The following is a 13,392-nucleotide window of genomic DNA, read 5'->3' as shown; positions in this document are numbered from 1 at the left end:
CACCGTGTGGGCCACCTGCGTCTCCAGTTGGTTCATCCCTGTTCCCTTAGCCTGGCAGTCATCCTTAACAGTCCATCTCTAAGCCACCTCCCCACACCTGAGAGCTGGACACATGGCACGTCCCCTTGGGATTGCTTTCCAGAGGTAGAAATGCCTGGACGTGAGACAATTCACTTTTTGATGTTACGGCCATGAAATGGACACCATTTTTCAGTGGCATTGCTTTAGTTTTAGATCTTTGTCCAGCCAGTGGCATCAGCAGTAAAGCTGAGCTGAGGGATGCCAGGGTGGCCAGAAACACCAGATAGACCCTTTGATTAATGTGATAGCTCCTCGGCCATTATTCTGTTTATCACCACTTGACTGATTACACGGGATAGATTACTGGGTGCTGAGTGCTGATTTCTGCTTTCTCCCATAGAAGCATTAAGGTGGCACCTCGGGGTTCTCACTGTGGTAAATACTGAGTAATATCTGTGGAGCACACTCACTTATACTAGTACACAAAGCAATCACGTCCTTCATGTGTACCAAGCTGGCCAACCATCATCAAACGTAATGACGTAAGAGAGAAGAGTATCTATTCCGTCATATACTGTCATCACTGTACTCTTATGAATGCTATCACCTGATATAGTCAAGGTACCTTTCTTAAATAGTTCAGAGGTCTCCAAAAGACAGAGAAGATATTCTTGGCCCTACTTATGAAACCTGAGGTAAAGAAGAGGAAGGATTTACTCTAGGTCACAACAGATTCAACGTGAAGTTCAATGCTCTGTTCACTGACCTCTACTCCACTCACCATCCCTTCTCATAGCAACCCTTCCCTAGAAGCAGCAAAGACTTCTCTCAGCCACAGAAAGCCACCCACCTAGGGGCATCCTGGCCTCTAAGAGCTCTCCTGAGGAAATCTGGTTTCTCACCACGGGATACAGTGCGTGTGCGAACAGATGCTGAAAGAAACATTTCTTGACTGGGGTGGGGTGGGCCACACCTCAAGCCAAGAGCACAGTGTTACTCACCAAGAAGGAACAGAAGAAGATGAAGGAGACAAAGTAAACGTAGGCCAGGTCGGTGCCGCAGCGTTCGTTCTCGTTCTGCCCGGATGGTGCCGTGGTATCCGGCTCACAGCCTTTCTCCCCTAGGCACGACAGCATTATCTCCTGCCAGGCTTCACCTGTGGCACTCCTGAGTCCAAAGGACACGTCGGTTAGTCGTAGCAGGTCTGCATATCCTGTCTTCTCCTTGGCCCTCTTTCCCTTTCTCTCGCCGTAGGCCCAATCGGTTCCCCTTGTAGCCACTTAGCCTCCCCCTAGTGCTTTCCATCCAGAGATGGGGTGCGCCAATGAGGGATGTCTTGGGTTCTGTCACCTTACACACTGCTCCTCTGTTTTTTGAAGACTCTCTGCTGACAGCGGTGGGACTCTCAAAGTCCCCACATAAGCCTGGCCAGCCAAGGTTTCAGCCCTTAAATGGAATTTAGTTTTCAAAAACCTGTCCTCGCCTTCCCCCTTTCAGGAGAATGTGTTGAAGTGGCAATTTGCAAATTAACTACTGAGTCAGATGCTGAGAAAACGTTCCAATGTCATCTGGTCAGTCTTGCCAAGGCACTGCACCCCCACCCGCACGCCACTGTACTCCCCGAAAGGGGCAGAACTAGCAGAATAAAGGAACAAAGGGAAGGGGAGGAAGAGGAGGCCAACTCTGCTTCCCTCAGCAGGAGGGCTCCAGCTACAAGTACAGTTATGCATCCTGGTACCTGAAGAGTAGCATGAGGGACCCAAAGAAACTCCGGAAGTTGTTGTGCCGGTTAATGTGACTCTCCTCATCCAATTTTATGTTTCCAAATACCTTGATGAGAAAAACAACAGGAAGCCATGAGCATTACTGAGCTGTGAGGCGTGTCCAGCATATGGATAGCAGATGCACCTGCAGGACTGGCCACGTCCACAGGCACGGTTCCTCCTGACACTGAAACAGATAACTCAAACCCAGAGAGGCTGATGGAGCCCATGCTCTTGGCCTGATATGCAGGAGTAATATTCTCCAGTGAAGCCAAGAGGACCATAGAAGGCAAGACCTTTCCGAGTCATTCTGCCTGCGTGTAGCTCCTCCCACACCTAAGCTGGCCTTCTTATTTCCATGGCACCTGTCACCATGGTACTCAGGCAGTGTCTCAAAGACATCACCCCATAACCAGAGTCAGGGGAGAAGCTCCGCCTCTTTCCTGTCCCAGGAAGTAAGGTCAGGAGTATGTTTACAGAAGCTGGGATTTATGGGATGCTGCCCTGGAATTTGCAAGGTGCCTGGGTCAGAAACGGGCATGTCTGGCATGTGTTCCTGTCTAGAGAGTCAAATTTCAGAAGGTCGATACGTCTGTAGCTAGGGTCCATGAGAACAAATGCACACATAAGAAGTCCAGGCCAGTAGGGTGAAGACAGTCAGGACAGCTGGATGCTTAGAAAAGGAAAAAAGAAAATGGATTTGGGCAGATCTGGCTAGAGAGTGAATTTACCAATCTGCTATTGGTCGCTGGGCTTAGAATGTGGTCCCCATGCAAATTCATGTGAAAAAAAGAGGGAAAACCCAGAGCTCTGTTTCCACAGACAGTGACTAATGATGAACTCTCAGGCGCAGTGTTGACCCAGAGCCTCTTTAGATGAGGAGGGCGCCCTGACGTACGCACTTTCCTCCCCAACCACATTTCGGGTGTCAGGATCTAGTCTCACAAGTTATTGTTTGTACAACTGAAGGCTTACAGGTCACTTTTTCAGCCATTTGAGACAATTTTCAGCCTATATTGAACATGTTTCAGTTTATCTACTACTATATGCTAAATGGAACACATTTTCCCCCCTAACGGTTTTCAGAATGTACAACTGAGGGACAATCTCTGCCTCCAGCTATTTTGTTCAAGTAACTCCCCCTGACACCTGCTTTGGGAATTTGTTCTTAACGCTTTTCAAAACCCAAGTACGACTTGTCTCTCAGGGAGAATGGAGTGGGGCAAGCTAGAGAGCACTGGGGACGAGGGAAAGGAGGAGGAGAAGAAGGAAGCTGTGACGTGTGTCCAGCGGATATGAGATGGCTCCAAACAGACCAATAGGAGCACTGGAAATAATCCCAAACCATCACATCTAGTTCTGGACACCCAGGAGGAAGCTGTCACGTAGCTGTACCTGTGTTCACGTCTCCTCTTTATTTTCACCCTTGTGGTTCAGAATCCATGATTTATCCCTGATTCATCACATACACAAAATTTAGTGTTTTTTTTCTCCCTGTGACACACTTGAAGCCATCATTAGTTGTCTTCATTATGATTTTCTCAAACATCTTATCCAATCATGAACTCGCTGGAGGGCACGCTGTGATTTTGCATGAGGCATGTATGTAATAGCCAAAGAAACCGAAGCTATTAGGTTGTCGGAAAAGTCATGATGTATTTTTTCTGTTTTTCGTTGCAAACATGCGTCATGACTTTTCCAACAACCCAATATATTAAATGTACTCTAAGATAATTTTCAAGCCAAAAATGTGTATCTATGGTGAAGGCAGTTTTTCAATTTTTTCTTTTTTTTTTTCTTTTTTTTAGCTTTGCACTTAGTCCTTGTCACTAACCAAAATCTCTCACACATCAAAAGGGTATAGAAGAGAAAGAAGGGATACCGAGGCCCATCAGAAAACTTGCTGAAAGTATACGCTTAAATCCATTTTCACTTGGACTCACAGAACTTTAGAACTAGAAAGGATCCATGAAGCTACCTGTCCAACACCTCTGTTGTACTGGTGAGGGTGCTAAGGCCCAGAGAGGTTCAGTGACTTGACCAAGTTTGCACAGCTGGTCAGTGGCAGAGCTGAGGCTGAAAGCCTCACCTCTAAGGACCTGTAGCCCAGGGCTCTTTCCCACACCCAGCAAGTTACTCCTTCCTTCCATCTGCAGATTCCTCTGTGAAGCTCTCTTCTCCTAAGATGCTTCTGAAAGTTCAGAATGACAGTTCTCATAGATACATCTTGTGGCTATTTACATCTTCCCAGTGCTTTGTCTACTGCTCTTTTGCCTTTCTGTTTGTATGGATTCCTCTGCTTTATTACAACTATTAGAGATGCAATTTTTCTAGTTACAAGCTTTGAGAGTGATGGGTGGGGGAGGGACTAAGAACATACATTGAGCATAGTGTCTGGCACAGTCAGGAATTCAAGTAATGGTAACTAGCATTATTATCATTATCCATAGTATTAGTAACAAGTTAATATTGGAGATGGTCTAATTCTAGTTTATTTTGCTTAAAAATGTAAAAGCAAAAATGCATAAGCAAAAAAGAACTTAATCGCGTTTCATTTGGCTGTTCGAGAACACTTGAATTCTAGAATCAAATATCTGAGAGTTAGAAGGGACTTAATACAAGTCACCAGGCCAATCTTAAACTTCATCTGGGATTCAGCTTTCAACACACCCGGACGTCATCATTAAATCTCTACTGAAATGTCCTCTGTGAAGGAGAACGCATTATTCTCAACCAAGTCGCACACTTGTTTGACACTTGACGTTCTACTGTCTTTTTGGAGAACAAACTATCTAGTAATGAGATTAGAAGAAGTGCAGGCAAAAGAGCAAAAGAAGAGACTCTCAGAGATGCTATCTATGTACGGAAAGGGCTGCTGGCGCAGCAAGCCTGGTCGCTGTGTCCAATAGCTCCAGATGGCAGGAACCATTGAGAAGACAGCTGGCAGTCCCAAGGTGGCCAAACTGCCTGACTGCCACCTGACTGCAGTCCTAGGCTGGGGTTATCTCCAAGTCAGAAAGTCAGCCTCCCCGAGACAAGCAGAGCTGGGTAGGTTCATGGGCTGTGCTGCTGGTTGTTTTCAGTAGGAGCCCACCCACCACCAATGACAGTTGCCTTTGCAAGATCTTTTGGCCTCTTCTGCTCAATGGCCGTCTGGCTACCTGCATGAATATCCAACATGGGAATGTGATCCACTTCTCATTTCCAAAACCGGAAAGGATGTGGTGACCCAACTGTCCAGCAAGCGGCATGGCCCTTGGAGAGAAATGAGCTGGAATGTGGCCTTTGGGTCTCCCTAGAATTGGGCACACTGCCAGGAACCCTACAAGTTGTTCCCAATGGTGCATCTTAGGGCATAAACCTCAGCCATTCAAGATTCACTCGGATACCTTTAGTGTCGCTGTATACAGGAGAACCACCATGTGACATTTTTCTAGGCCAAGCTCAAATATGCAAGATCCTGAGCAACGGATCGTCATGAGCCTCGCCCCCGACTTAGTCTCATGGGGATCTCTCTAAGAACAACAGCGCCATCTTTGCTGTAGTTCTGTTGTCACGCCCGCAGAAGTCCAGCTTCTTGTAGGTCAGCATTATAGTCTGACAACATCAGATGAAGCCCCTGTACCAGGCCGCCCTGCATAGCTGGGCGACCTGCCTGGGAAACACAGCACATGGGAAAGTCCCCAGGTCACATTGCAACAAGATCCTGGGAGCGTGCCCCTGGGCAAGACGAGGTTCTTGAAAGCACCCTCAGTCCTGTTTGCTCAGGCTGGCAAGCCAGAGATAATCTGGGCAACAACTGTCCCCCACCAGGCCCCTGATGCACCAGCTCACCTGCATCCCAATGATGGCATAGATGAAGAAAAGCATGGCGATCAAAAGGCAGACATAGGGGAGGGCCTGGAAGGAAAGCAGAGACATGACCATGAATTCAAAGGCGGGCAGCTCCCAGGTTCAACCAGCTGCCCTCATGGGCAGTACAGGAACTCTTGCCTGAGGCTGACTTATCCAGAAATTCCTGGGACCCTGTTCCCTGGGGCAGTTGTATTTTAGGGTGCCATACTTTGCAGATGTCCACGACAGCTATGTATGCTGTTGGCCACAGAGTGGCTTGTAATCTACCTTCTGTCAAGGATATTCCTTCACCCAGAAGCGTGGCCCAGACCTCCAGGGAGAGCTGGGAAAACTTCCTGGGCCTGGGACGCATCCCACTTTGCATGCAGAATATTAATAACCTGTGCAATTGTGATGCAAATTACACAGCCAGCATCTGGCTTTGGCTCCTGAATCCCTGTATTACCCCCTCCCACGCCCTCGCTCAATGTAAAGCCCATACAGAGAATCTGTAAGCCAAGTCAAGCGGGGTCCCAGTTGTTTGTCAGTTCCTAGAAAGCTCCTTCATCTTCTGATAACACACCTTTTCCCAGTGTTTAAGCCTCCTGACAGTTCATTATGAGTCATGCAACATCCCCAAAAGTCTTTTAACTGTTAGCCACCACCACACCTTGCCATGAAGCCAGGCGGCACAAAATTCCACCCTGTGCAAGGTAACTGCCACTTGGAGATAACGTTTTAATTATGGGGGTGAAGCAGGGAAGCAACAGAGATGTAAGGCAGGTAACTGCTCTTGGTGGCTGTGGGGAGGACACAGATTTGGAGAGTTTGGTTTCGGGGACAGGGTGGGCGCTGTATTTCTGGGGTGATCTCAGTGCTGATATGGAAGTCCCTCCTCTTCACCATCCAGTAAGCTCCCCGGAAGACAGTGCAATTGTGTGTCTCCACTCTATCTTGAGTGTGGACAGCACGGATCCCAGGGGATCAATTGAAGGCTTTCAGGCTGCACGAGCAAGGCAGAGCTTATCAACAGCGCTAACTAAATGAGGAGCCCTGGGAGACTTCTGCAACTTGGGTAAAGGGTAACATTAAAATGCAACTGAAAGTTGGCAGGAGATCCTCTCTCCGATGAAATGCTGACTGGCAGACCTGTGGGTGCAATGGCTGCATTTTGAGGGCCCACGTGAAGACCGCCGTCTGCTGGGAGGCCGGTTTCTTGCCACGTGGGGTGCTGCTACCTTCTCTTCCTTCTCCACCCCAATGTCTCCAGTCCCTGGCTCATCCCTGCCTACTCCCAGAGCTCTGGGGAGAGGACCAAAGATTCTTTCTGATCTTTCTTATCATGTTATAAATTCCAACACAAAATATGGGAAAAGAGGGAAGAACTGAGCAGAGTCCCTGGTGGAGAGCCGGGTGGTGCTCAGAGCTGGGTGGGGGTGGGGCTAGGCAGTGATCATGCTGTTTATATTGTGTGGCTCTAGGCTATGTCTGTGCAGTGCCAGACTTTGTTGTGTCAACATTAAGAAAGCAATTTCTAAGCTGGTTCCAGGTCTGTTCCGAAAAGGAAACACCTACCCATCACAGTGTCACCTGGAGGCAGATTCACCTGTCTTCACCGTCCTCTGTGTATCCACTGGCATAAGCCAACCACGTGGCCGTCAATTTTTGACATGCTTTTTCTTCGCCCTCAATAGTATCCCGTTTTACAGAGAACTGGCACTCATGATAATATGACAGGTTGACACATATTTCTTAAGAGGTTCACAAATAACCGAAGCTTGTTGGGCAGGCCACTAAAAAAAGGTTTTAAGAGCACCTGGTTTGAAGTTCTAAATCCAAATTCACCGGAAACTAGATGGTAAATTCTTACTATGGCTTTAGATGTCTCCCCTGCCATTTAGCTTTGGAAAAAATGGTTTTCCAAAGGCCTCTATGGGAGTTCTCACACCAAACAATTTCTCTGGGTATGATTAAAGCATCAAGGCTGCTCCCAGGGGCCTGAACACCCTTAACATCTCACACCAAGTCCTTGATGGAGCCGTAAATCAGTAACGACGGTGTGGGCTGAACTCCCTTTCGGAATGATGAGAAACTGCAAATTCACTTCTTTATCCTAACTTGTAATTTAAAAATTTAAACAATTAAAATAAGGCAAATTTGTGATTTCTCATCTTTGAATCACTTAATATCACCAAACTTATTCTTTAACATATTCGCTTTAAAAACTCTTCTTTTGTAAGAGAAACACAGTAGGCATTTGAACAGCATTTAGCTCCCTGGAACCTTACAAATAACTAACTATGGTATTTGCTAGCGTCTGAAGATACTTCAATATGTTTGGAAAATTTTTCCTGGAAGTGTCTGCCATTAAAGTGGGTCTCAGGTATTGATTTTTAGTTCACATTATGCATACACCTGTGTATGGTCCCAGGCGATCGCTCAAAAGAAGCTCACCACGTGTTAACCTATTAATTCTTAGGGCACAGACGTGACCTAGCAATGCCATACACTCAGGGGTTCAGGAAACACACACTGATGAAGACCTGGTGGGACAGGCATGAATCACCTTGCTATAAAACACAACTCAAGGAGTCCTTTGAAAGACTGTTCCATGGACTAAAGCCACTGTCATGTCCCTGAAAATGCAGAGGGCATGTGACTACAGGCGGCTGGCTCTATACGAACAGGATGGCTCGGTGTTTCAGAATGCCTTGGGAGAGGGCACACCTCATAAAACAAGCCCCCTGCCTCAGTGAATAGAGAAGATAGCTGAGTTACAAAGTTGAGGTGTTTTTCTATAATGAGATTTGATCTAGTCAGACATGAGCTGAGCACTACCCAGTTGAGCTGCACTATAACTAAGAACAGCCACATTTATCAAATGCTTCTGACAAATACATCTACTAGCTTCAGGGTCTCAGAGGTGAAGGGACTTGTGCAATGATGCCACTGTTACCTGGCCGCGCTGTCTGCTATGACAGGGCCACCTCAGCCCTCAAAGAGGAGGAGCTGGTACCTCTTACCTTAAAGGACTGCACGAAGGTCCAAAGTAAAATACGAATGGTGTAGCCCTGACGCAGAAGCTTGATGAGGCGGGCGGCTCGGAAGAGCTTCAGAAAGCTCATGTTGAAGCCACTGGTGTTCACCAGCTGGTGAATCAAAAGGAAATGTGTAATTAGTGACATTATAGTTATTTAGAAAATTTAAGCACTACTATTGGTCTATTTATCCCTCATTCAGATCATAAAAGTGGGTGTGGATTCTGTCTTGCTTTTAATTCCATCCCCAACTGATGGGCGAGTGAGGACCATGTTGCTAAGCCTTCCCAGGGTGAAGGGTATGGAAGTTCCCCAGAAGGGTGCCCTGCACACATTACACAGAGCCGGCCTCCCTCATCTGCAGACCTAACTCTGCACTTAGATGCCGACAGAGCAGATCTCACCATCCCTCCCGCACGTGACAGCCCTCCAATATTCAAAGAGAATTGTGATAAACTCTCCCAAGTCTTTGTTGGGACAAACGATTCAGGTCTAACAACTTTGAGGGCACAGATGCTATGCCTCTTTTGTGTCTCTCAAAGAATCCAGCACAACACTGTGCACACCAGGTCTCTCCTGGCGCCCTCTGTTCATTCTACATGCCCGTAGAGATGGGTGCTATTAGAGTCATGCCAATGAAACAAAGCTTCCATGCGAGCCAGCGCCCTCCGATGTTGGCGTGTTCTGGTGAAAGCTCAGGAGTGAGGAAGCCAACTCCCAAGACCCAGAGGGCTACACGTTTGGTTTGATGGGTTAAAAATGGAGTAAAAGTGCAGCGGGTTTCTTTACTGCTGAACTTCAGAGCCAAGATTAAAGAAAAGAATCTACGAGACATTCACCTTGCTGTCTGTCAGAATAATTTCCGTGATACTGCCGATCACCGTGATGAAGTCAAAGATATTCCAGGTGTCTCGGAAATAGTTCTGCCGAGTGAATTCAGCCATGGCAGCATCCGAAAAAAGGAGGGAAAGAAAAGAGGGAAGGAAACAAAAATGGGAAAAGACATCTTTCATTACATAACATTGTCACTTAGGGTTAAAAACTTGTCAATTCGGGTATAAGCTCATTCTAACTTTGGCTCCGGTTTCCTATTTCTAACCAGAAATGTTATTTCTCCTTTAGTGATTTGGGAGTTTCTCATTTGGGAACCAGTTCCCTCACTATTTGAAGACCTTGATTTTGAAGGTGTCACTAAAAAGCTCATAGGTAAGACGGAGACTTGTGGCTACGAACATCATAAAGTCCAAAAAAGATAGATCATTGCTGTCACGTACAAGATAATAAAAATATTTGCAATATTACCCTAAGGTTTTCTACAACTATAACTTTTAAAATTATCCATATTGTATCATGTGCCCCTGTAAATATACAGTTATGACTTTCAGTTATCAATAAGTCACAGAGACGTCGTATGTGACTAAAAATCAAAGATGTGCCAAAAATCTCCATGAACTCTATGGAGCCTTTTCAAACCAACTGCTGACTGGCACTGGGACTTCATCTTTCCCTCCTTTCTCTGCTCTGTTTTACCTTTTGAGGAGATAATGAAATAAAATATAAGGAAACAGTAATAAAATCAGTGGGCAGAAGGAAATGGAAGAGAAATAAAGGACCTGGAAAACTCACCAACCAGATAACACTCCGCTTAACGGAGAGAGTGGACTATGTGCCTATCTCCACAGCTCAGGTGAACACAGACCTTGGACTAGATTCCTTAAAAGAAACAGGATACAGGTCTCCCCAAAGTCACCTGCTAACCTGTGGGCAGCACCTCCCATAAGAGACTCAGAGCCCTGCAGAAGTGCATCCCTCCCACCCCCACAACTGGCATCACTGAATCTTTCTTATGTGTGCCCGATACTGGGCCCAGCCCTTGGCATTCATTCAATTCATTTATTCCTCCCATGGAGCCTACAGGTAGGGAGTGATACCTACAAGGTCAGACAATTAAGCTTGCGAACTTGTTGTAATGATGTTGCTAACCTTTTTTGATACCAGAGGGATTATTCATTATGAATTTGTACCAACTGGACAAACAGTGAACCAAGTTTACTATTTGGAAGTGCTAAAAAGGCTGCGTGAAAAAGTTAGACGACCTGAACTTTTCGCTAACAATTCATGGCTCTTGCATCACGACAATGCACCAGCTCACATGGCACTATCTGTGAGGGAGTTTTCAGCCAGTAAACAAATAACTGTATTGGAACACCCTCCCTACTCACCTGATCTGGCCCCCAATGACTTCTTTCTATACCCGAAGATGAAGATATTTTGATGACATTCAGAACATCAAGGGTAATACAATGACAGCTCTGATGGCCATTCCAGAAAAAGAGTTCCAAAATTGCTTTGAAGGGTGAACTAGGTGCTGGCATCAGTGCAAAGCTTCCCAAGGGGAGTACTTCGAAGGTGACCGTAGTGATATTCAGCAGTGAGGTATGTAGCACTTTTTCTAGGATGAGTTCGCAAACTTAATTGTCAGACCTCATATGTTCATAAGATACTGAGTGGTAGGGTTGGCAAGGCGAGTGGGGAGAGGTATGCAGTAAAGACAGAGAAGGAGTGCAGGGCGAGACGCCATGTTTAATGAGCACCTACTCAGGACTAGATGCTTTGGGCACACTGCCTGTACACACAGTACGTATCTAAGGCTATAAGGCAGCTGTTGCTACCTTCATTTTACAAATGAGAAAAGTGAGGCTTAGAGAGGTGGGTCTGATTGCAAAGCCACAGGTACCTGTCAGGTAGAGAAACCGAGGCTCACAGCCTCCCAATTTCAATTTCCATTAGCAATACCTACTCCTTCGACTTGAGTCTCTGAACTCCTCCATTCTCAGGGCTGCCCTGTTCCCAACCTGGGGTGAGCTTCCTAATTCTTTATAGGCCCCAATACAGCAGAGAGAATAAGAATCCAGGTCTTAGAAGATGAAGGACCTGGGTCAGGTGAGGATGCTTTATGCTACTGTATGGTATAAAGCAGCACAGTGGAGGATAGACTAGTTGTGGGCACGGTGTGGGGTTTCAAGTCAGACAGGCCAGGATCTGAACGCTGGCTCTGCCTTTCTGTAACCTTGGGCAAAGTACTGAATTTTCCTGAGCCCTACAGTTCCCTGACAACTGCCTACCTAATGGAGCTTTAAGAAGCTAAAATGAGTAATACGTAAAGCGTTTGGTACTTAATAGGCAACCAATGTATGCTCATTCTCTCCCTCATTTTCCTTCTTTTAAAAAAAAATTCCCATTACACTTTCCAATTCCACTGCCTCTTATTATGTAACCTGTAAAAAGCTATATAATTTTTCTGAACTTCAATTTCCTCATTTAAATTAATAACAATAATAGTGATGATACCTGTCATGCCTATGCCAGGGTCATTGAGAAGATGTGACAAAACAGTACACAATAGGGTATTCTGAAAACCTAGAGTACTCTATCAGCGTAAAGACGTATTTGGGACTAGTGGTGCCGTGTATAATGTGAAAATGCCACTAGACCTTGAATGAAAATATGGGGGTGAGGGTGGGAAGGAGGCAGGCTTTGGGGCCAAATCATCTGGTTAAGCTTGTATGTATTCAGCATTCACCATAATTAGACACATAATAGGGGACTTACATCACAGACGATGTCAATACTACATGCAAGTAATTAATATGCACAGGAAAATGCGCCCGTGTGGCACCATTTCTCCCTCACCCAGCTCACGCTGCTCAGGGCTGGACTGTATTGTCAAGGCATCTTTGTTGGTGGTAGTTTCTTTTGACCCTTTTATTTCCCCCAAGTCTCAAAACACTCAAAAGTGAGTCAAGCAAACCACAAAACAGCCACCTGCAGTGGGTTCCTTTCAACGCACCTCCCCACACCATCAAATTAATGACTTTTCAAAGAACCATTAGGAGAGCAAACACAAACCACCACTAACACTCACAGTTACGAAGCCACTACCAGACCAACCCTTGTTTCAGATAACAAGCGAAGTTTCTCTTCTTGCAGGGAAAGCCATATACTTATATAATTTGGAACGGTAGCTCACACACTAAATAAGTGTGAAACAGCTGTCAAGTGGTTTCATCTGCATCTCACTGGCTTCCCTGTATACGCTGAAGGGAGGCGGGGGTGCAGGGGGGACTATTTTGTTTATAGGGCACTGAAGCATAGGGCCAGGTTTGCTTAACACTCTTGAGAGCAGATGCAAAAATCTGCCGATTATAATTAGTAGTTGAGAAGTGAAGGGAGGACTCATGCCAGAAAACTCATCCCAACCCTCCCCAAACCTGATGCCAGAATACACACATATCTATCTCTCTCCCTGCTCCCCCCGAAACACATACACACACATACACACTTTAAAGGTCACTAGCCTTTGTAAGCTTAAGTAATAAACACTTATTTTTGTTGGCAGAAACTACTCTTCATGCAACTAACGGACAATTTGGTAAAACCTATTACCTGCTATGTTGGAGGCTGACAGGGACATATATTTCCTCATTTGAGTTATGAAATTTTATACCTTTTACCAGTAAACAGGCACCGAAGGTTTACGCGTCCAATGCTTGTTTTGCTTCTTACCGATGTAGAAATTGCAGCGCTAGTGAGACCCAATACAACCGCCACCGCTGACAGAATCTGATGGCCAGATGAGTGTGGCACTGGGGTTTCCTTTGCCCTGTCTCCTAACACCCTCACACATCGTCTCGTCTCTATGGCAGTTTACTGGCCGTCGAAAGGAGCCCACAATG

The 13,392-nt window shown here is 46.0% G+C and overlaps 1 protein-coding gene across 1 annotated transcript in view; it reads right to left on the bottom strand.

Annotated features, from left to right (window-relative positions):
• Positions 1-13,392, bottom strand: part of CACNA1E (calcium voltage-gated channel subunit alpha1 E) — a 536,284-nt gene that overhangs the window by 29,081 nt on the left and 493,811 nt on the right. The window contains exons 37-41 of the mRNA XM_019624043.1: positions 9,496-9,579; positions 8,642-8,767; positions 5,619-5,684; positions 1,760-1,851; positions 1,023-1,188 (exon numbers count right to left, since the gene is read on the bottom strand). Coding sequence (XP_019479588.1) covers positions 1,023-1,188; positions 1,760-1,851; positions 5,619-5,684; positions 8,642-8,767; positions 9,496-9,579 — 534 coding nt within the window. The remainder of the gene's footprint in view (positions 1-1,022; positions 1,189-1,759; positions 1,852-5,618; positions 5,685-8,641; positions 8,768-9,495; positions 9,580-13,392) is intronic.

This window comes from Hipposideros armiger, unplaced genomic scaffold, assembly GCF_001890085.2.
Source record: "Hipposideros armiger isolate ML-2016 unplaced genomic scaffold, ASM189008v1 scaffold_573, whole genome shotgun sequence".
Lineage (NCBI taxonomy): Eukaryota > Metazoa > Chordata > Mammalia > Chiroptera > Hipposideridae > Hipposideros > Hipposideros armiger.
This window is presented reverse-complemented; position numbering and strand designations above follow the sequence as displayed.